We start from the raw sequence: 25,127 nt of genomic DNA, 5'->3' as shown, positions 1-25,127 counted from the left end.
TACAAACAAAATTTGAAATTTTATGTGGTGCTGTACAGCTTTAAATAATTTAATTAAATCAGACTTGTTTTGTAACATAATTATTATAGTACAAGCCTCCTATGCAAGTGGTTATGGGTGTTTCAATCCCATTAGCTGCTTTGAAATTTTTTGTTTTTATGTCCTTGTCAAAACAACTTTGGTCACTTTTTTTTAATTCAGTTAATAGGTTTATAAGTAATTTATCTATTTCTGTTCCTTTGTCGTGCCATTTTAATCACCATATCAACTTTTTCAGTTGCTCTAATTTTTTTCCTGTAATTCTTTTACCACTTGGAATCTTTTTTGAGCATGTGATTTTATTTATTTCCATGCATTAACGTTGATTTATTTCTTTTGTTCCGTCATCCTATACTTTTTGCCCAGTTTATTGTATTTGTTATTCATTATTTCTATTTATCATTTTGCTTGAATTTCATTTTATTTATAATTCCTTCTTTCATTTAAATCTTCACCTATGTTGTCCATAGTGCAAAAAAAAAAAAAAAATGTGATTTAAATGTGTAAATGACTACCGCCCAAGAAATTGTACATCATGCAACAAAAATCATATTTTGAAATAATTGCACATGGAAACTGATTATTTCGTCCTCTCTCTCTTTCTCTTTCTCTTTCTTTTTCTCCCCCCCCCCCCCCCCACCCCCCCTTTCCCTGATAGATCAACATTTTCAAATTTTTAAGTATTATGATAAATAAATAAATAAAAATAATTGTACATTTAAATTCACACACCCAGTTTCTAACTGAAAGAAGACTGATGGGGGGGGGGGGGGGGGGGTGAGGGGAATAAGAGCAGTTACAAAAGTTAAAATGGTGATTAAAAGTGATGTTATATAGATGTTGGTACTAGCTGAGCAGACTGTCATTTGACTGTTAGAACATATGTGTACTTAATTGACAGAACAACACTACACAAGAACTGCTTTGAACAATATTAATGTGGCTTTATTAATCACAATCACAGGAGACGGCAAAGATTACATGCCTTGTTCGATCATTCTGGGCTTGCAGTTGAAAATAAGCAAGAAACAAAAACATCAGCATAATCTTGTAGCCATGCATGAACCAACAATAAAAAAAGCATATTCAAAGAATAACAAAAACAAAATATATATATATATATATATATATATATATATATATATATATAAACACAACACGTCTGATGGCTGGCACAAGATGTTTAATAGCATGATTGTTCCTAAACATGCACGATACAATGCTATGTAACTGCACGGTGTCACCATAAGTAAAAAAAGTTACATTGAAACCCATTCATTGAACAAAAATAGTGATCAAAGTCATTTCACTAAAGATTTAAAAATGTAAAACTTTCAAAGCACCTAATGACATTCAAACCCACAATTTTCTGCATATGAGGCTTGTACTGTAACCATTACAGTACACAGCCATTTAGTAAAAAACCAACTTTTTAAAATCTGTAGAGCGTCAAACAAAATTCCAAAAACTTTTTTTTTTCTTCGATTACTTGCAAATGAGGCTCCGCCAGGTTGAATGGTTGCAGGATGTGATACCTGGGATCTTAACCTATATTGCCATATAGATAGTTTGAAAAAGTCAGTTCCCCTGCTGGGGATCTCTATTGTAAGACTTAAAAGTGCCATTAAATTTGGATATTTCAGTGATTAACAAGCTGCTATAGTTGAGGTAGTGAATAAAAAGTTTAGTTTTAGTGCTTGTGTAGAAATATCTAAGTACTTGCTTTAGTATTGTTGTAAACAATAGTAAGTATTCTTAAAGCTCTATTTATATAGGTAAATACCAAACTTTTTATAAATTTAGCAAATAAAAATAACAAATTGCATTACTGTATTTTACTAAAAAGTTTGTTTACTGTATACTTGTGTAATGAACACAACTTAACCTGATCTCAGTCTTTGCTGTAGTGGCAGTGAAATTACTTACGAGAAACAGTATCTATTTTATGAAATATTCAGTAATGTAACATACAGCTAAATAGGTATTATTTGTATATATTGTTCACAAATTTCTTGATTAAATTATATACCAGTATCATTAGTTATATATTAAAAACAAAGATTCCAAGACTTACCAAGCGGGAAAGCGCCGGCAGACAGGCACATGAACAAAACACACAAACACACACACAGAATTACGAGCTTTCGCAACTGGCAGTTGCTTCGTCAGGAAAGAGGGAAGGAGAGGGAAAAATGAAAGGATGTGGGTTTTAAGGGAGAGGGTAAGGAGTCATTCCAATCCCGGGAGTGGAAAGACTTCCCTTAGGGGGGGGAAAAAAAAAGGACAGGTGTACACTCTCGCTCGCGCGCACACACACACACACACACACACACACACACACACACACACACACACACACACACACACACACACACACACACACATCCATCCGCACATACACAGACACAAGCAGACATATTTAAAGGCCTTTAAATATGTCTGCTTGTGTCTGTGTATGTGCGGATGGATATGTGTGTGTGTGTGTGTGTGTGTGTGTGTGTGTGTGTGTGCGCGAGTGTACACCTGTCCTTTTTTTTTCCCCTAAGGGAAGTCTTTCCGCTCCCGGGATTGGAATGACTCCTTACCCTCTCCCTTAAAACCCACATCCTTTCATTTTTCCCTCTCCTTCCCTCTTTCCTGACGAAGCAACTGCCAGTTGCGAAAGCTCGTAATTCTGTGTGTGTGTTTGTGTGTTTTGTTCATGTGCCTGTCTGCCGGCGCTTTCCCGCTTGGTAAGTCTTGGAATCTTTGTTTTTAATATATTTTTCCCATGTGGAAGTTTCTTTCTGTTTTATTTACAGTATCATTAGTTAGTCATTTTTATCAAATAAAACTGTAAAAAGCCAAGTATCTCAATGTTTCATTGGGCAGGTACTGGTAAACAATGATGTATGCAAAAATGTTGTTGTCACAATTGACAAGTGTGAAAACTGCTGCAGATTAGTGGAAAAGATCGACAGTGTGCAGACTACCAATGATTATTCATGTTGGATGCAGCAAAGCAACCAGCTTGGATTAGATGTGTGACAAGCCTTTGGCACTGTAGTAGTTATGTATATTGCTCCATGATTATGAAAAAATTCCAGCTGCTCTTAAAACTCAAAGTTGATATGCCTATAGCATGGGCAGAATTAGAACAATTCAGAACTGTACTTGGCAGCAGTTAAGTTCATAATAGTGTAGATGACTGGACTGTGGTCAAACCTGCTGTATTGGGCAAGAAGTTCAAGATATTGTGCAAGTCTGCTAGCATCAGCCTCAAAACAGCTTCACTGCACTGCAGACAGAAAGTATTCAAACAATCTGAGGACTTTAGGTATGCTCTGAAAAGACAGTAAAAAAAAGTGCAAGCTAATGTTAGTCATAGTTCAGGATGGGGGAAAAAAAATACTGTTTCGTGGCCAAAATCCTTGCTATTATTTGATAAGATCATGTCATTTTTTGCTAACATTGCTGTTATTTTTGCCAAAATTGACATTACGTTTATCCAAGTTAGTTGATTGTGCCAGATTGGTTGTAACCATACTTTTTTGACACACATGGCATTATTTCTTGCCAGATTCAGTGTTGCTTTGAAAAATTCTGTATTTTTATTGAACTTGGTGTTTCATAATTTTTTCCATATGTGATAATTTTGTACAAATTTGGTTTTAAGGTTGGTGCCATTTTTTTTCTTTTTTTCTCCATATTCACTGTTGTTGATTTTGCGGACTTGGTGTTTCTTTCCAAATTCAGTGCATTTTTCTTTTCCAAGCACGGTATTGTTTTTTTGCCAAGTATGGTGTTCTTTTGCCAAATTCAGTATTTTAGCCAAATTGGGTGTTCTTTGGCAAATTTGGCATTGTTTGCCAAAATGGGAGACTTTTTGTGTCAAATTAATTGGGTGGTTTTTGCCAGGTTGGGTGTTTTGTTTGTCATCACTTCAAAGTTCGTTATGCAGGAACTGAACTGTTATTGGAAGAGTGCACATGAAAATGGCGTGAGCCAAAGGAAATACTGACATCAGCAGCAACCTCTCTGATGGTGATTTGTCCATTTTCTTGGGCTAGGGCATCAAGGGCAATTGTCAGCTTCAGTGTCTTTTTGTAACATTTTTACCACTCGTAAACTCTTATCTTACTCATAGTAGGTATGCTAAAAGCCACAGTCAACATTTCAAATGTGGTGCTGCACTTTATTCCATTTTTCATGCAAAATTTAGTGCAAATTCTTTGATCCATATTTTTCAAAAGTAAAAATTTGCCGAATACTCTAGGACATTTTTGACTTTCAACAATAAACTAAATATACAAAATAGCTTAAAATTAAAACATACATTAGGAACATGTGTACAAACAAGATTTTTTTTAATCTTTCAAAATTGAATATATAAAGCCCTTGAAATAAAATTCCTGTTAATTTTTGTTCATACCTCATATTGACAAAAGATCCAAACATCCATACCAGAGACAGCCCTGGGAATAATGGAACAGACTTAAAAGTTGTTCCCAGACAACAGCTTAACTGTTAATCGTATTAAAACAAAGAGATAGAGGGGCTGGCCAGTACTTACCTCAGCTCAGTACAGCCGATAGAGACACAAAAAACAACCGAAAATTTAAGCTCCTAGCTTTCGGAATAAATGTTCCTTCATCAGGGAGGAGAGAGGGGAAAGAAAGGGAAGAAGGGAAAGTGGATTTAGTTACTCACAACCCAGGTTATGAAGCAACAGGGAAAGGAAAACAGGGAAGGTAGCAAGGATGGAGGCATGGCTGTCAGAGGGAAGCCAAAGATGCTTCCCTCTGACAGCCATGCCTCCATCCTTGCTACCTTCCCTGTTTTCCTTTCCCTGTTGCTTCATAACCTGGGTTGTGAGTAACTAAATCCACTTTCCCTTCTTCCCTTTCTTTCCCCTCTCTCCTCCCTGATGAAGGAACATTTATTCCGAAAGCTAGGAGCTTAAATTTTCGGTTGTTTTTTGTGTCTCTATCGGCTGTACTGAGCTGAGGTAAGTACTGGCCAGCCCCTCTATCTCTTTGTAGTAATTGTTTCACATCTTTATATGAGATTTTCCATTAATTAGTTAAATCGTATTAAAACTCATATTATACAATTCCAAATAAATAAGTTACTTATCCAGAAGTTCAGATCAATGGCCATGCACTGAATGAGGCTCTGTGTGTTGAGCTCCTGTGTATCCAAATACATAATCTACTGAGGAGGTGCCAATATGTGAATGAGTAGACAGAAAGCTCAGTTCTGCCTGTTTTGCACTCTGAAACATCTCTCACTGTGTCGACCTGCAGAGAGAACTGCTAGCATACATTACCTTCTTTCACTCAGTTATGTCGTATGGCATAATGTTATGGCGCATTCCAGCTAAAATGAAAAAAAAAATGTTTATTCTAGAGAAGGGTGCAATAAGAACATTCTGTTAAGTTGATAACTGAGCATCTTGTATGAGCCTCTTAATTCACCTAGGCATTCTTAAATTTACATGTCAATACATACGAGTTGTGTTCAAAAAGTATCTGGAATTTTATAATTTCACAGGTTGCATTTGTCCAATTCGTGCAGTTTTTCATAGTGTTGCTAAACATGTCTGAAACATATCTGTATACAGATAGCCTGTTGCCAGTTCTCAAGAAGGTTGCATGTGTATGCTTACGAGTAATGATTGTTTTTTAAAAGTAGGTCAGAGAATTTGCAGTAAATTTTGCTATAAAAATGGAATAAAATGTAACAAAGTTTCAGAATTGTTGAGTATTGTTTTTGGTAAGTCTGCTATCACTAAAACTAGGACTTGTGAGTGATATAAATGTTTCCTAGATGTCTGTGAAGATGTTGAAGATGATGATCATTCTGGACATCCCAGCACATCAACAACAGTCTAAAACATGGAAAAAGTGAAAACAGTTGCCAAATCTCATTCAGAGAAGTTGCTGATGGTGTTGGCATAACAATTGCCTTATACCATGAGATCTTTTTGGATGTTTTGGGTATGAAACACGTGAAACGATTCATGGATTTTGCACCACGGTAATGCACCTTCTCACATTTCATTGATTGTTCATGAGTTTTTTGGCAAAAAACAACACTATAGTAATATCCCAGCCTCCACATTCACTAGACTTTGTGACTTTCTTTATTTTCAAAAATAAAAAGAACTCGAAAGGGGTTTCATTTTACAAGCATAGAAGCCTGCCACAAAACTTTCAAAACCTTACCTATATTTTTTTCCAATGTAATTTAACACTATTTTAAAATAACATACCTTTGGCAACTCATTCCTATGGTTATCTTGAAAATCTAGGGGTGTTGTAGGTGGAAAAGGACAAAAGGTATTATTCCGAGATAACTCGGGCTCATCACAAATTTCTACAAATACTCTTTACAACACATGGTTTATTACAAAGACGAAAATTTAAAGATACGTATCAGCACATAGGTAACATAAGCATTATATATCACACTAGACCAATGTCAGAAATCTGTTTTTGTATTGTAGATTCTGAAGCATGGTGTGATGCACATGGAGACTACCACCTGGGGCAGTAGTATTGTGTTTCTCTCTAGACACACTTCCCACGTGTATCCTACTTCTTGGAGCAAACTGTGCATACTCGTGTCAGATCGCTCTTCTTTTCTGTTGGTTTGATGGCTTCTGGGAAATGTCTTTGTCTACTGAAGAGGATAGGGTGTTTGTCATGGTCATCTTGGTGTAGGAGAAATGATGCTCCCTTCGTATTTCTCAACTGTTTTTTCCAAGGTCAACATAAATTGCTGGGAGTTCTTTTTCCCTCCACCTTTGCCGTACGAGATAAAAGAGTTCCACACAGAAATTTCCAGCAAACGGATAAAGATTTTCGTATAATATTTCTTGCCTTGCTTTCTGAGTATTGGATACAATGCCATTCTCCAATCGGCTTGATCCACCTATCCCATGGTGTTGCTGTCATCAAGCATGAGCTTTGGCTACATTATTTCCTATGACCTTTTTTCAGTCTCCACCATATCCATAAAGTGGATAGTTGAAAGAGGTACCACTTCTTTCGTACCTTTTCTATTCAATGCTAGAACCCACCCCCCTTCATAATTTTTTATTTCAGAGAAATTGTGGCAACTGGGTCATTTTTACTGTTCCATAAATACCTGTGGACTTCAGAGTTAGGAAATCGGCTAACAGTGGGAATATGTAAAAGGTATCTGTCATTAGACAGAAGCCTTGCTTCAGGAGTGGTTTTAAAAGTGTCAAAACAACTTGTGATGACATTGGAAAATTTATAAATTCTGCATCCATCTTTTCAACTTTCGCTGTGTCTATAGTCATGAGCCACACATATATGCTAAGATTCACACAGAATGTAGAATTTTATTCCAAATCTTGGTTTTTTTCATGGAACTATACTGTACTGGATCCAGTCGGCACTTACACAAAAGTAGACTTTCATCACTATGTCATATTCAGGAACATAAGAAGTTTCGAATTTATTTTCAAGGTGTTGATAAACTGGGCAAATTTTTTTCGGCTTAGGCTTTGGGTGTTTTGCAGCATCACAGATTTTGTTATCAGAAAAATGAAGATACTTTTTGATTGACAAAGCCTCTTGTAAGACATTATGTTATTGAAAAACGGAGTTGATATGCTTGCTGCTGCATCTAGTACATCTGTGGTTCAGGTTTCTGAACAACACTTCGCAAAATGGTTACAGCAAGGAACATTCGAAGTTGTTCACATGATGGTGGCAAGCCATTACAGCTGGTGGTTGAAACAAATTGGCTAATACCCTGAAGCGCCAAAGAAATTGGTATAGGCATGTGTATTCAGACACAGATATGTAAACGGGCAGAATATAGAGCTGCGTTTGCGAGCGATGGGACACAGCATCTCCGAGATAGGGATGAAGCGGGAATTTTCTCGTACAACCATTTCATGAGTGTATCTTGAATATAAGGAATCCGATAACATCCAATCTGACATTTCTGCGGTCGGATAAATATCTTGCAAAAACGGGACCAATGACGACTGAAGAGAACTGTTCATGTGACAGAAGTGCAATCTTTCCACAAATTGCTGCAGATTTCAATGCTGGGCCATCGACAAGTCTCAGCATGAGAAACATCATCAATATGGGCTTTTGGAACCGACGGTCCACTTGTGTACCCTTGATGACTGCACGACACTAAGCTTTATGCCTCACCTGGGGCCATCAACACTGACATTGGACTGTTGATGACTGGAAATATGTTGCCTGGTTGGATGAGACTCGTTTCAAATTACACTGCTGGAAATTGAAATAAGAACACCGTGAATTCATTGTCCCAGGAAGGGGAAACTTTGACACATTCCTGGGGTCAGATACATCACATGATCACACTGACAGAACCACAGGCACATAGACACAGGCAACAGAGCATGCACAATGTCGGCACTAGTACAGTGTATATCCACCTTTCGCAGCAATGCAGGCTGCTATTCTCCCATGGAGACGATCGTAGAGATGCTGGATGTAGTCCTGTGGAACGGCTTGCCATGCCATTTCCACCTGGCGCCTCAGTTGGACCAGCGTTCGTGCTGGACGTGCAGACCGCGTGAGACGACGCTTCATCCAGTCCCAAACATGCTCAATGGGGGACAGATCCGGAGATATTGCTGGCCAGGGTAGTTGACTTACACCCTCTAGAGCACGTTGGGTGGCACGGGATACATGCAGACATGCATTGTCCTGTTGGAACAGCAAGTTCCCTTGCCGGTCTAGGAATGGTAGAACGATGGGTTCGATGACGGTTTGGATGTACCGTGCACTATTCAGTGTCCCCTCGACGATCACCAGAGGTGTACGGCCAGTGTAGGAGATCGCTCCCCACACCATGATGCCGGGTGTTGGCCCTGTGTGCCTCGGTCGTATGCAGTCCTGATTGTGGCACTCATCTGCACGGCGCCAAACACGCATACGACCATAATTGGCACCAAGGCAGAAGCGACTCTCATCGCTGAAGACGACACATCTCCATTCGTCCCTCCATTCACGCCTGTTGCGACACCACTGGAGGCGGGCTGCACGATGTTGGGGCGTGAGCGGAAGATGGCCTAATGGTGTGCGGGACCGTAGCCCAGCTTCATGGAGACGGTTGCGAATGGTCCTCGCCGATACCCCAGGAGCAACAGTGTGCCTAATTTGCTGGGAAGTGGCGGTGCGGTCCCCTACGGCACTGCGTAGGATCCTACGGTCTTGACGTGCATCCGTGCGTCGCTGCGGTCCGGTCCCAGGTCGACGGGCACGTGCACCTTCCGCCGACCACTGGCGACAACATCGATGTACTGTGGAGACCTCACGCCCCATGTGTTGAGCAATTCGGCGGTACGTCCACCCGGCCTCCCGCATGCCCACTATACGCCCTCGCTCGAAGTCCGTCAACTGCACATACGGTTCACGTCCACGCTGTCGCGGCATGCTACCAGTGTTAAAGACTGCGATGGAGCTCCGTATGCCACAGCAAACTGGCTGACACTGACGGCGGCAGTGCACAAATGCTGTGCACCTAGCGCCATTCGACGGCCAACACCGCGGTTCCTGGTGTGTCCGCTGTGCCGTGCGTGTGATCATTGCTTGTACAGCCCTCTCGCAGTGTCCGGAGCAAGTATGGTGGGTCTGACACACCGGTGTCAATGTGTTCTTTTTTCCATTTCCAGGAGTGTATATTGAGGGGATGGAGGTTTACGGGTATGGAAACAACCTCATAATCCTTGGACCTTTCATGTCATCCAGGTTACTGTTCAAGCTGGTGGAGGCTCTGTAATGGTGTGAGGTGTGAGCCGTTGAATTGATGTGGGACCCTGATGTGATGTGTCTTGTTGTGACATGTACATAAGCATCCTGTCTGATCACCTGCATCCATCCATGTCCATTGCACATTCTGATGGACTTGTGGCAATTCCAGCCGGAAAATGTTACCCCACACAACTGGAGTTGCTACAGAGTGGCTCCAGGAACACTCTTCTGAATTTAAACACTTCCACTGTCTGCCAGACATTATTGAGCATATCTGGGATGCCCTGCAATGTGCTGTTCCACCCCCTCGTACTCTTATGGATTTATGGACAGCCCTGCAGGATTATTGGTGTAAATTCCCTCCAGCACTACTTCAGACATTGGTAGAGTCCATGCCATGTCATGTTCCAGCACTTCTGCATGCCCGCGGGACCCCTACATGATATTAAGCAGGTATACCAGTCTCTTTGGCTCTTTAACGTGTATTTAGCTGTTTCCTCCTGTATCGTTTCCATCAAACCCCTATAAAAAAAAAGTGGTCAGGTATTTCAAGTCTTTCATTGGCAGAAGGAGTCATACAGCCAGGATTAGCAATTAATGAAAAATGTGGTGGACCACTATCAGTATTTTGATCAACAACATCACAGTGTCACCTGACACCAATCTGTATCTGTGCCTTACTCACATTCCTCCTCACTTGATGATAATTCAAAAGAGACATTACCAGATTGCAAAACAGGGATGTCTCCCCACTGCTCTTCTGGACTGGAACAATCAATATTCATTATAGAAGACTGCAAGCAGATGTAATACTGCAACAACTGCACCAAAATGCTATGAAACCACATGGTACTGCTGCAGCAAATTCACAAGCACAAGCCAGTAGTACTACACTGTGGGGAAAAAAAATGCTAACTAGTGGTAACAAAATGAACCAAAACGACCATATCTGGATGCTGATACTAACGAGCAACAGTGAAAGAAACTACAGTTTTTATAATAAGGATATTTGTGCAGGGGTGCATCAAATTTGGAGGCCTGAGTTACCTCGGGTTAATATTTCTCAGTAAAACAGTTAAACCTGAGTTATCTTGGGATAATCAGTTAGGAGGTTAAAAATGCAATTCTGAAAAAGCTAAGTACTATCAAAAGAGTGGGTTCCAAATGTGTTTCAGGTATTGGAAAAGGTGCTGGGATAAGTGTATAATATCTAATGGGGACTACTTTGAAGGAGATAACATTAATGTGGATGAATAAATAAAATTATTTCCAAGAAATAAAAATTCTTGACACTTTAACACACCACACCACACCTCATATACTCCCTAATGGTACTTTTGGTTAATAACAAGTGAATTTAGGATGAACTCGGCAATCCATAACCTCAATACTAGAAGTAGAAATTATTTCCATATAGAGAACTTGTCCTTCTTGGGGGTTCAGAATGGTGTTTCGTATTGTGGTGCTGAAATCTATAACAGGTTGCCAGTTGACATCAGACAGGGAATACTTTAAAAAAAACCTCATATAACCAATCTTCCAACAATTTACTAGAAATTTTGGAATGTTACCACAGGGCTCATAACTCTTTTGTCAGTACAGGCTTGGCTACTATGGGGCCCCAGCCTTTGCAGCTCCACTTTCCTTTCTGTGTTGCACTCCTGTACTTCCACTATCCCTTTCCCCTTCTGTCTTTCCATTGGGTGGTCTTTCTGGTGTAGACTCCACTTGGACCTTGTACACGATTTAGGACCCTAGTTTTCCATTTCACTTCTAACGCTCTCTACACCTTTTCATTAATAGATACATAGTCCCCATTGTTAGGTTTGACATGCCACCACTTTTACAAATTTTTCAGGAGTGCAGATCGTGCAGGGAAGATCCTCCAGTGTGGTGTCTTTACCACCTTTTTGGCTTTCCATCTTAGTACCCTTCTTTTCCAGTAAGGCAGCATGCCCAAAACCTGGCTCGGTAGCCATCCACTTGTGGGGGAGGCTGTCAAGTTCCTGCACGATTGTAGCGCCCCCTGACCCCACACAGATTGCACTGTTGAGGTCTGAGCTGAAACCTCCCCATGTATGCCATGGAGTATGTGCCCATCATGACTGGGGCATGGGGATTATGAGCAATGGATTACTGGCCAGGTAGCCGCTGCTGAGGCTGGGTGGCACCAGCCCACATTTAGAGTGGCTGGTACCATGGCACATGGCTCACGTATTAAGCAGATGAAGCTTTCTCTTGGTGGTGGTCACTTGGTCCCAGCAATCTCTTCAGAAGGAAAGAACTCATTCAACGCAGAGAGATACGACCCCAAAATGGTTTCCTTCCCTGGTTACGTCATGGGAGGAACGTATGGCAAAGCAACAAGCAGAGAAATACTCCCCTCATTACCAGGTTTGTGCAACAGATAAGTATTCTTTTTTGGCTACAAAGCCTTTATTCTTTGTATAGACAATATAGGACAACTTTGGGGAAGTTGCAGTCATCTAAAAATAAAGAGTGGGTTAATTTTGATTAAAACAGCATCCCCTGCCCAGTCTCAGGTGTTGGTTGCTTATGACAAGCTGACTCTCACTCCCCCTGATAATCTAAACATGGTTCAAGGCATCATTTTCCATTGTGACCTCCTCTTGCAGTGTGGTGATGAACTGTGCACTAACTTGCAGCAATGAGTTGTGCACTTCGTCTGTTGTGTGTTCATAGGGAGCTAAAGGATAATAAGATTGCTATTAGGGCCTTCATCTTAGCGTTTGAGGGCGATTCATTGCCTGAATAGGTCAAATTGATGGTACATCGACATAGTGTGAAACTGTGTGCACCCTCCCCCCTTGCAATGCATTGAATAAATGAAATTCGGACATGTCTTTGTGTTGCAATGCCAGCCCAGCCTGTAGGGATTGTGGACGACTGTTGCACACCAATGTCCTTTGTGGTACCCCCTCCCCATATATATATATATATATATATATATATATATATATATATATATATATATATATATATATATATATATATATATTAAAAATAAAGATTCCAAGACTTACCAAGCGGGAAAGCGCCGGCAGACAGGCACATGAACAAAACACACAAACACACACACAAAATTACGAGCTTTCGCAACTGGCAGTTACTTCGTCAGGAAGGAAGGAAGGAGAGGGAAAAATGAAAGGGTGTGGGTTTTAAGGGAGAGGGTAAGGAGTCATTCCAATCCCGGGAGCGGAAAGACTTCCCTTAGGGGAAAAAAAAAAAAAAGGACAGGTGTACACTCGCACACACACACACACATCCATGGATATGTGTGTGTGTGTGCGAGTGTACACCTGTCCTTTTTTTTTTTTTTCCCCTAAGGGAAGTCTTTCCGCTCCCGGGATTGGAATGACTCCTTACCCTCTCCCTTAAAACCCACACCCTTTCATTTTTCCCTCTCCTTCCTTCCTTCCTGACGAAGCAACTGCCAGTTGCGAAAGCTCGTAATTTTGTGTGTGTGTTTGTGTGTTTTGTTCATGTGCCTGTCTGCCGGCGCTTTCCCGCTTGGTAAGTCTTGGAATCTTTATTTTTAATATATTTCTCCCATGTGGAAGTTTCTTTCTGTTTTATATATATATATAAACACAAAAATAAGACTCTGGACAGAATGACATACGAAGAGGCCAAGGAAAAGTATGAGCGTCTACATCCTGCCTGCATGAGTGTCACACACAACTACTATGATAATGACGCCCTCTCTACAGACAGTACTTTTGCCTGTCATAGCTCCTACAGCAAGCCCTCAGGGCTGCACAGCTGTACGTGTCCCCCTGATGGTTGGGGGCCATCTTCTGCTACTTCCCCTACACCTATCACCTACTTTGGGAGCAATGACTCCCCACCCACCAGGGATGCTGATACTGTTCGCCCACCCAGATACACATCACACTCGTCCCACTTCTTGTGCCAGGCTGCTGGTCATAAGGCTTCAAGATCTTCATCAGTTGCTGAAACTAATTTAGAGAACCCTCACAGTCCAATTTTTTTCCAGAACTTGTCGCACTGTGCTTCCCTGGTTCAAATTGGTGCTGCCCACAGTATCCCCCATATCCAAGAGAATGGGGGTTCTGCAGGGCTCTGTATTAAGTGTCCCTCTCTTCTTTGTGGTGATTAATGATCTAGCAGTGACTGTGGGGCCTTGAGTGTCACCCTCCTTGTATGCCGATGATTTTTGCTCCTCTAGTGTGGGTGTTGCAGAACACCAACTGCATGGCACAATATGAAAGGTCCAGTCATGGCCCCTCAACCATGGGTTCCAGTTTTGTGCTGCCAAGACTGGCATCATACATTTCTGTCGCTGTCTTACTGTTCATCCCCAACCAGGACTTCACCTCAATAACCAATTACTCAATGTGGTGGAGGCTTACTGTTTTTTGGGACTGGTCTTTGACACCCAGCTTACGTGGCTCCCCCGTCTTCGCCACTTAAGCAGAGGCGCTGGCTACACCTTAGTACATTTTGCTGCCTCAGTAACACCGGCCAGTGGGTAGACTGCACTACTTTTCTGCAGCTTTATTAAGCCCTGATACTGTCCCATCTTGATTACGAGAGTCTGGCGTATTGTTTGGCATCGTTCTCAGCTCGCTGTACCCAATGAACTACTGTAGGGTCTGACGTGAAACAGGAGCCTTTCAAACTAGTTCTATGAACAACCTACTCATGGAGTCTGGGGTCCATCCACTATGGATCAGGTGCCAACAAGACCTACTCAATTATGTTATAATGTTTTCATCTCCCCTAAGCATTCAAACTGTCAGTGTCTCTACTCTGAACTCCAATTCTCCCTCCATCACATCTTGTCAGTGATTACTTGTGTACACCCCTGCGGCATGTACCCTGACCTTGAATCTGTCTCAATTTACCCTTTGAACTCAAAAATTCATTTGACCCCACTGTGTTTTGCCACCTGGTCCTGGCTGTCCTTGATAAATTTCCTGGTTTGGAGGTGGTATACACAACATCTCAACGGTTGTTGGCCAAACCTGCTTTTCACACGTGAGCTCGTGACACACACACACACACACACACACACACACACACACACACACACACACACACACAGTGCAGTGAACTACACTCTGTGCCAAATGGATGCAGTGTCTTCATTGCTGAATTGGTGGCCATCAAACGAGCCCTTTGCTGTACTCATTCTTGCACTGATAGGATGCTTCTAATCTGCAGCGGCCCCTGAATCACCTTTGGGCTATAGACCAGTGCTGCCCTCGTTTTCCATTAGTCATGGCTATCTATGATCTTCTTTCTGTCCTCCATCAAGCTGGATGGCCAGTCGTCTTTGTTTGGACCCCTGGACATTTTGGGATCTCAAGGAATGACCACTTGACAAAGTTGGTTACCAGGAAGCCAATATTGGAAATGGAGTTCCCAGAATTAGACCTTTGGTCAATCCTATGCCATCAGTTGTTTGGATGTCTGGAACTCGGAATGGTTCACCCTGGACTCTCCAAACTGAGGGCAATAAAGGAAACCACGGCCATATGGCCGTCGTCCCATCGCACTTTTTGTAAGGAATCCACTGTCCTCAGTCAGCTACGCATTGGCCACACTTGGCTGATGCAGAGTCCCATTCTCCAATGTGAGAACCCACCTTACAATCGATGTGGTGCCCACCTTACGGTGACCCAAATCCTAAGAGACTGCCCAAATGTGGTTACTTTGTCAGCCTTTTAACATTCCTGACACACTACCTCTTTGTGCTAGCGGACAGCTCCAAAGCAGCTGACCTGATTTTAGGTTTCACCCATGAAGGTGGTTTCTACTCATCTCTGTGAGTTGGGCACTTCAGCCTCATTGACCACCTGATGATTTGGAGGGGCACCCCTCATCTGCTCTGGGCCAGGGTTCCCATGGTAGTCCTTGCTCAGTGGTGTGGCCTGGCCCCTACCCTTCCCACTTTTTTATTCTCCTTAGTCCTTTAAGTTTACCATTTCTAATGTTTTATCTTTTCTAAAATTACTTCACCTTGTCTGTGGTGCTCTTTTTCTTGCAGTAGAGGACAGTGAGGCGGTGTTGGTGAGATCCAGAGGGTGTGTCTCCCACAGTATACCATGATCTGGGGACCTCTTAACTGCATTTTGGGTGAGCGGCTCGCCCACCTTACCCCCTCTCATTCCCCTCCTGCACCTTACCCCCTCTCATTCCCCTCCTGCTTCTCCTTGATTTTCTCTGTCTTATTGCATCTTGCACCTAATCTGGCTTCTCAGGATTTGCTTTCTCTATCCTCCTTCTGAGGATTTTTCATGGTTAAATTCGTATAGGATGAAGGGACTGATGACCTCACAATTTGGTACCTTTAAACTCCAACTACTAACCAACCAATTCTTGGACTCAAGAATATAAATTCCTCACAAGTCTGATATTTGTATTAGAGGTATCCTGAGTTTGCCATTAGGCTATATAGAAAGCCTATAGTGGTCTGTCTAATGTTGCATAAATGCTTTGTTTAAAGTATTACATAACAGCATGAGGCTTTTCAAAGTAGCTGTTTCTCTTCTAACTTACATGTATAACATAATTTAAAAAATTATTACCATTATTTGATTAGATTAGTACTAGTCATTTGTTAAAGCCAGAAGTGCTTGCATCTACATGTTAATGTACAACTCGACTCATTCCACATATCTCAAGCCTCCCCTTCATGATGGGATAAACGGAACATGATGCATGAATGAATGAGTGAATCCTGTTTACTTTATTTGTTTTATTACATTGGAGTTATTGTAAATATAAAATTTACTTTACAACATTAATTGAATTTTCCATTGGTGCTTGGTGGAACATGATAAAAATATTAACCAAAAAAATTTCTTAATGTTCTGTGAAATAATATTTATTTGGTCATGAATTGACTTTCAGCTACTTTGGTCATTGTCGGGTGACAAGGTACATATAATAAAGGCTTAAGATGACAAAAGCTGGTTTGTAACCAAATAGATATAATTATGCAGAACATTTATAAAGTGTTTTCTATTTAATATTTTAAAATGTACTGTTTAGCATTTTAAATTACTTCAATTAGATTAAATAATCTAACCTACCATTATGCAAACTTGTTGATTTTTTTTTTTGTCTGGGTTTATCATGCAAACTAAATGAAATTGACAAGAGAGTTGAACCCAATCAGTTGCTCTTGCAGTGTGGAAGCAATAAGTAAAGTCCAAAAACTGGCCCCTCAGGAAGCTAAAGACTCATTCACGCGTGCGTGTGTGTGTGTGTGTGTGTGTGTGTGTGTGTGTGTGTGTGTGTGTGTGTGTGTGTGTGTGTGTGTGGTGAGCACAGGGCCCAAAGCTACTTCAGCACTTATTTCCTTTCTTGGGCTGTCGTCTCCATCTCCAACTATCCTTACCTCTCTCTGTTTCTCTTAGTGGTAACCTTTGATGTTGACTCAGTTATTTCCATAGGTTCTGCTTTCTTTTGTTGCCGTATTTCTTAATTTTTCCTTAATCACTTTTCGGCTCAAGTAATTTGGTCACCTGGGTTTGACTCCTGGTTCCAGTTTTTTTTCTGTAGTGTGAACCAACTTCAGAAGAACACCTCAAATAGCACCTACTGCCTAGAGAGTTGATGACTCTCGGTAGCCAATCTGACATGTTGGGATCATTATGCACTGTTTCTGCAGAGTATCATGACAACACAGCAGTCACAGTGTGCTAGCTGCCCACATATGCTGAGTAAACTTCTGTCTTCCTAAGGAATTGGGACTCCAGCAGCCCATTCTCCAAATTTTCTCAATAATGCTCCACGAAAGAATGTTGTCATCGCTCCAGAGGTTCTCACTTGAGTTTACAAAGCAGCTCCATAATACTCGTGTTTATCAAATCTACTGGTAAAAATCTAGTATCCCACCTTGGTATTGCTTTGATGTTTTCCTTTAATCCGACCTGGAGGGAATCCCAAATACTCTGGCAGTACTGAAGAATGAGTTGCACTATTGTTGTATATGCAGTACCCTTTTCTCTGGTGAACCCCCAAGGACAGCCTACTGAAACCTATTACTTATGAAGTCTTTAGACCACTCAAATACCTGAGAAACAACTACGCATGCTCATACCTTCATTAACAGTCTCTATTGGGGCTCTGTGTCAAACGCATTTCGAAAATATAGGACTATGGATTCTGCCTGTTGCCTTTCATCTATGGTTCACAAAGGGCAAGCTGATTTTCACATGATTTGTGCTTTCTAAACCCATGCTGATTTGTGGACAGAGGCTCCTCTACCTGAAGAAAATTTTTATATTTGAAGTGAGGATATGTTAAACACATTTTCAGCAAACTGACTTTAAGAATATAGATCTGTAGTTTTGTGAATCTATTTTTGTACTCTTCTTAACACAAGATTCACTTGTAGTTTTTTTTCCAGTTGCTTGAAGCTTCGGCCTGATTGAGAGATTCGTTATAAATGCAAGCTAAGTAAGAGGTGGATACCAAGAGAACTCTCTCTAAAACTGAATTGTGATTCCATCCTGACCTGCAACTTACTGTATTTGTTTTCAACTCTTTCAGATGCTCTTCTGTGCTAGGAGTACTATGTCCTTCATACTTTGTTTCCAGAACTTTGTTTGTTCAATCCTCCTGCATGAATGTTTTCTTAAATGCAAGATTTAAAGCTTGGGCTTTTCTTTTGCTTTCTTCTATTGCCATCCCAGACTGATCGAGTGCCCAAATAGAAGCTTTCGTTCCACATAGCGATTTTATGTAGGACCAGAATTTTCTCTGGATCTTGGCAGGATCTTTCGCTGAGTTATGACATTGGTAGTTGTATACTTTATGCATCAATCTTTTTACAGTCGCTCAGATTTCTTCTAACTTTCACCTGTCATCGCATGCACATTCTTTTTTTGAACTTAGAGTGCAACAGTCTCCACTTTCCATATTTTGGTGTGATTTTGATTTTACTCTCTACATATCAACCAGAGGATCTCAAATTACCACCTAGCCAGAATTACCCCTTGTGCATTCCACAAGTACTCTGCTACCCAAGTAGCTGCTTCCTTTGTGTAATGCAGTCTGACGTGTCAAGCCAAGTTGTACAATTCTCCGCCCCATAACACAGATCCAGAAATCTGCAGCATAGACTTGATGGAGAATCAGTGGAGCCTTTGATTGAGGAACTCCACTTGAATCCAAAACAAAGGACACCAATCAATTCCGGGAACTATGCTGCACACTGTTTACTCTGCTTGCACCCCACACGCAAGGCCAGCAATCTTCACCACTTCTGCTAGCCACTCATATGAGCTCAGCATGGCCTCGGAACCCAAGTGACAAACATCATTGGTACTGATGTGAACCACACCCGCAGATGACTGCACGCTGCATGCTCGATAGCTGCAGATGGGATTCTTCGACATCATGGATTAGACCTACCAGAAGACAAAGTGTCTTTTCCTTTCAGTTTTCCATGAGTATCAGTGTGCTGCTGTCTCATTTTACTGACCACTTAAACCATGGATAGGTGGAATATGTGTTTACATCACCTGCCAATCAAGAACAACACTTATAGCCGGAAACATGGAGTTTTTGCAAAAACTAATTAGCATTAACAAAGATCCACATTTTATAATACAAGCCACCCTTGACTGCATTTTAAATTTCAGTGAACAGCCTCTAAGCCATTAAGTCACTGTTACTCTTGTCACACTGCAATATCTGCTCTTCACTACCTTCTGTCTGACCTTACTTATACTACCTGCACAGTTGTCTTTTTTATGTATACTCTTTAATATTCCTAAATGCATATTTGTGGGTGCACGTAAAGCCTCTGCTCATTCGGAGATGAAATAATAAATGGTCGGCTACTGCCCCCTCTAATCAACTACTGCTGCATGGTGTTTCTCCTTCCATTCCTCCTGGAAGGAATCCCCTATCCTATCTCCCTCCTACATCGATTGTACCAGGCTAACTCATAGTTTTATTTTAAATAATGAGCCAATCCCCCCAAATATTGGGGTTGCGGAGCATTACAGACAGTACCTCATAGCTTGGTGGAATGTTGCCACCTTCTGGCCCTCCATGGTCTTCCAGATTCTGTGCCACTAATCCTGGCAGGCAATCCATGGACAGATGAACCCGTTCTCAGTCATCTTAGATATAAAATTTTAAACTATCTTCATGGCAGGAGGTGGGGCACTTGGGGTTGGGTCATCTCCCACTGCATGCTGGGTCTGGAGGATCCTCTAACCTGCCTCCTTTGCATGCTGCCTCTTTCATCCCGTTTTTAGTCTGTTTAAGGGCTTTTAGGTGTAGCCTGAGTCTTTCTTCTTCACCCTGTTTTCCATTTCAAGAGTAACATTGTGGAATTATGGGTCCTCTTAACATCTTGTCTATAATGTATCAGGGGTGGAACAGTTCTGGATGGGACAGACCCTGTCACATGTAGAGTGTAATGGAAACCCACCTGCTGCATAACTTATTTCTCTTATTTTGTTTTCATTATTGATTATACATCTGGTGCTCATTACGTTTTTAGCCTTCTCTTTTCACATTCAGAACTTCCCAACTAGAAGGCATTCTTTACTCTGTAACTGTCTTCTTCCTTAATCGATTTGGCAGGAGTCAGCTGTGGATAGGGTTTCTCTCACTGTTGACGAGCTCTGCGAGATCATCATCTGCTCTGACTTATACCCGTATACTACTTCTTCTTTTTTTTATCTGGCATCTTTATTGCTTTAAGTGCCTCAGTTTTACTGCCCATACACACTTTCATCATAACACTTCCCTGGCAGACATCACTAACTGCAAATGAATAACCCATGGACCAAGCGTCTGATGACCTCACTGTTTAGTCACTTAACCTCCACCCAACCAATGAACCAAAAACTGCCATGAATAATGACAAAGAGCACACACATACCTAAAATAGTGCAAGGTAAGCACATCAATCTAATCTCTTTCATTTATAAGCAAAATTAAACTTTACAGCTTTGCTGAAAAGAGAAATTGTGCATTGGAAAAGGCAGGGAGGGTGTGGTAGGCAGAGTTCATACTACGTTCTCGCAGTGAAAATTGAACATCTTGAGCAAATTAGAAATGTACTTGTGTACTTAACGTTCATATTCTTATGTGACAATTACAATAACAAAATTACAACATGGGTATGTCTCTAGTCCAGTTTACTCAGGTGCTGTTGCATATGGTATTCAGGTGCTTTTTGTATGTGCTGAGGGGTTGGTAAATTCCATGTTATCTGCCTTTTTGCAAACATACATAGCACAACAAATATATTTCACTGACTGACTGACTGTAGAGCCTGTTGAGGAAGACTACCACAGATTATGTCTGAAAGAAGCTGCATAAATATTCAGTCTGATCTTCATAAGTTATCAGTGTGGTGCAGAGATTGGCAGCGTGTTCTAAATGTTCATAAATGTAAAATTTTACACTACTCTAAAATCAATGAGTTGCTATTGGCATCTGCCAACTTGTAGAAATAACTGTGTGTAACATTTTGTAGGGATATGAAACGGAATGATCTCATAGGTTCTGTCATGGGTAAAGCAGGTGGTAGACTCCAGTTTATTGGTAGAATACTGGGTAAGTGCTATCAGTCTACAAAGTAGATTGCTTACAAATCATTTGTTTGACTGGTTCTAGAATATTATGCAAGTATGTGGGACCTGTACCAGATAGGACTAACAGAGGATGTTCGTCTTGTACAGAGAAGGGCAGCATAAATAGTTCCACATTTGTTTAATCCATGGGAGAGTGTTACAGAGATACTGAAGGAACAGGTGGTAGACTCTTGAAGATAATGTAAAGTGTCACAACAAAATCTATTAACAAAGTTTCAAGAACTGGCTTTAAATGATTGCTCTAGGAACATTCAACAACCCCTATGCATCTCAAATAGGCATCATGAGGATAAGATTAGAACATTTAATGCACACAGAGAGATATTGAAAAAGTCATTCTTCTCACACTCCACATGTGAATGGAATGGAATGGAATGGGAAGAAACCCTAATAACTGGTACAATGGGATGTACCCTCTTTGGTTTGCAGGGTATAGTAGTAGATGTAGATACCCAAAACGTGCACTTTGTAGCAAAAATAGGGGAATTCCTTTAAATACTCGACATCTTCAAAACAATCACTTCAGAATAGTTCACAACTATGAGACTGTTTTTCGTTTGGTTGAAAGCACTTTTAAAAGTAAATTATTTGTAGCATGTGTAATAACTGTTGTTTACATTTGTGTTTTTCAGTGGAAATAGCCACACATTCAATAAGAATTTAATTTTGGTGTAAAGAGAAAAATCACAAACTGCTAAGTCAGAGTGACGGAGTTTCATATTCTCACTGAACAAAAAGTGAGTTATATGGAGGCTCATTGTAGAGATAACCAACCCATTTTAGTTTTTATTTCACTCAGTATTTTGTCTCTCTCATTTTACTGTAGTCTCATAAACATGCTAAATAGAACTTCACTGTGATGGCCTCATTGGAGTGAATTCCATATCTACACTTTGATGGCAACAGAGTATACTATAATCACTGGATTTTGCTTAAAACATGTCATCTTTTTGCCAACAGATGGATGGTATTATTTACTGTGGGGTTTGTGACAATATAATGAGAAGGAAAGTTGTTACTCACCATATTGTTACATTCAGTCCTGGCTTTTCCATTATATGATTACTGTGGGGTTTGATGTTAAATATCAGTCACAACTGTACACACACAGACTTGCTAGAATTTGTTGCTGTGGTCTATGGCTGTCCTATTATACTAACATCATGGAGGGCCTGTTTCTTTGTCATTGTGTATCATTTCATTAACTTGGAAAATTATTTTCTAGATTTTGGATAATGAATATTAAATAGACGACCATTCAAATGTTGTGGATGTTCTCGTGCAAAAACCTCCCTTGGTCATTCAGTGGGTTCCAAGTGAAGTTTTTTTTCTGCTTAAAACAAATCTTAATTAGAGAGAGAGAGAGAGAGAGAGAGAGAGAGAGAGAGAGAGAGAGAGAGAGAGATTTTACCTTGTACCAGAACTTTTCTGGTACTTCAATCATTTTCTTATTTGTGCAGTATATTTAATGAAAAGCATTTACAATCTTTTTAAGACTTAGTGCTTTGAGACTGGTACTTTGATGTCTTTCTGCTGTCATAAAATTGTTGCAGATATTTCTAATTTTTTTTTTACATTGATTCTTATTTCTTTACTTTTGCAATTACAGAGTCACTGTATTTTTTGTTGAACAGCATAACACTAGAGGTATTGTATCTATGGCAAATAATGGTCCAAACACAAATGCAAGCCAATTTTTTATTACGTATGCTGCCCAGCCGCACCTGGATTTGAAATACACCATCTTTGGAAAGTAAGTTCCATTGCCTTCTATACCACAATTTGTAACCAATAAACCAAATTTTGTTTTTCTTCCCCATTTCAACTATGAGAATTCTATGTTTTTTTGTTGTTGTTATAGGGTTATTGATGGATTTGAGACACTGGATGAATTAGAGAAGTTGCCAGTAAACCCTAAAAATTACAAACCTTTAACAGAAACAAGGATAAACAGAGTTACAATACATGCCAACCCCTTGGCAGGATAATTGTCAGCAATAAATTAATTGGATAATACATGTGAAATAAAAAAATAAGAAATTTACTGCAGCAAGTCTTACAGAAGTTTTAAAGGCTTTAGCCTTTATTAAACCAAGCACCCATCACTCCTAAAATTTCATAGAATAAAAGGTGAATAAAAATTTAATTGATTTGTTATCATTCTTTTCCAATTTATATTTTAATCTTCAGTACTTCCTGAATGTTGTATACACTGCAGGTACGTGAAGTGTTGAACAGAGGACTATTTATGATACAAATTATTGTGCATAACATTTAGTTTTGAGTCGCAAGATATATTTTTGTATCTCAATATAATTTAAAGCACTTTCTTCTCAGCTGAAACTTCACACTTCTTTCTATACAAGTAGTGCCTGTTAATGATAAAGGCAGGCGGGTACTGCTTCAAATATTTTTACTTGAGGTGGAGTTCTGGAATGTGCTACACCACAATAAACTTCGAGAAAATGATTAAATGCAATTAAATGTGCCCTCGTGTGTGTGTGTGTGTGTGTGTGTGTGTGTGTGTGTGTGTGTGTGTGTGTGTGTGTGTGTGTGTGTGTGTGTGTGTTTTTTTTTTTTTTGGGGGGGGGGGGGGGGGGTGCGTATCAGTTGAACTTAACCCATTGTGAACTGATGTCTACATTGGAACAAGAAAAGGCACAGACACCTAAATCCATGAACACTTTTTTTGTGTTAGATAAGATCAGTGATTTGCTACAGCCCCAAATAATTCTTGGTGCCTAAAATTTTTATCCAGTATTAGGCAACAGTATGCCACAACTTCTTTTTATAAAAAAAGAAAAACAAAATTGAATTCAAAAGCTATATTAAGAATCCAGTGTAGAAAGAGGAAGTTTTCAATTAGGTAAAATGTGGATTTAGATAGAGAAACTTTATAAAATTGCAGCCAGATAAGCTGAACAATGTTCCCTCAAGCAGTAGGCATACGTAGAAGACTGCAGAAGGAAAAACAGAGTGGCGAAAAAGTGACTTGGTAATGTAAATAGATTCTTCTGTTACAACATGTTGGTTCTTGACTTAATATATTGTGGTGCTCTGAAAGAAATAGTAAATCCTACAGTTAGCGTGATATCCACAATAAAGGTGAACATGTCAGGTGAGGTTTGTTGTTTTCACCAGTCTGTCATCCATGTGCTTTGCATTCAAAGACCACGGGCTGTGTATTGTATGCTTCAGAAATTGCAGAAATGCTTTCAGTTGCCAATGTATTAGGAATCATGCATTTTGAGAAGCAGTGACACTAGTGACAACTCTCCGAGCTGGCAGCTTACATGCACAGGTCATATGCTCCTGTCCAATTTCTGCAAGACTGTCAATAATGGTGAATATCTTCTCCAGACCTCCATGTAGCAATTTTGTTTCTTGCGGACATGCAGAAGAACCATAGTACTGTCTTATAAGCAGAGTCCATGCATATTTGTGATCTTGCAACATACCACACTTCAAACATTTTGTTGAGCTGTAATTGGTTTTAAATTTCTTGATAAGCTTCAAGAGGATTTTGTGCTATGCATGTTTGCTAAGATGCTGGTATTCAGAGAAGATTAAAAGGTATGACAAATAAGAAGAAAACGACATTTAAATGATAAAAACTTTACATAAACTCACAATTATTTGGTATTACTTTATTTGTTGCAAATTTGATAAGCCACTTTACAATATGGTTATGTAAACACAAGTTGTTTACGCATAAACAAGT

At 40.2% G+C, this 25,127-nt stretch overlaps 1 protein-coding gene across 1 annotated transcript in view; it reads left to right on the top strand.

Annotated features, from left to right (window-relative positions):
* LOC126267593 (peptidyl-prolyl cis-trans isomerase-like 3) overlaps positions 1-23,455 on the top strand; it is a 42,443-nt gene extending 18,988 nt beyond the window's left edge. The window contains exons 4-5 of the mRNA XM_049972895.1: positions 23,041-23,159; positions 23,268-23,455. Coding sequence (XP_049828852.1) covers positions 23,041-23,159; positions 23,268-23,394 — 246 coding nt within the window. The 3' untranslated portion in view covers positions 23,395-23,455. The remainder of the gene's footprint in view (positions 1-23,040; positions 23,160-23,267) is intronic.
* The last annotated feature ends 1,672 nt before the right edge of the window (positions 23,456-25,127 follow it).

Source organism: Schistocerca gregaria, chromosome 4, assembly GCF_023897955.1.
Source record: "Schistocerca gregaria isolate iqSchGreg1 chromosome 4, iqSchGreg1.2, whole genome shotgun sequence".
NCBI classification, from domain to species: Eukaryota; Metazoa; Arthropoda; class Insecta; order Orthoptera; family Acrididae; genus Schistocerca; species Schistocerca gregaria.
The sequence above is the reverse complement of the archived record's forward strand: the minus strand, read 5'-3'. Positions and strand labels throughout refer to the sequence as shown.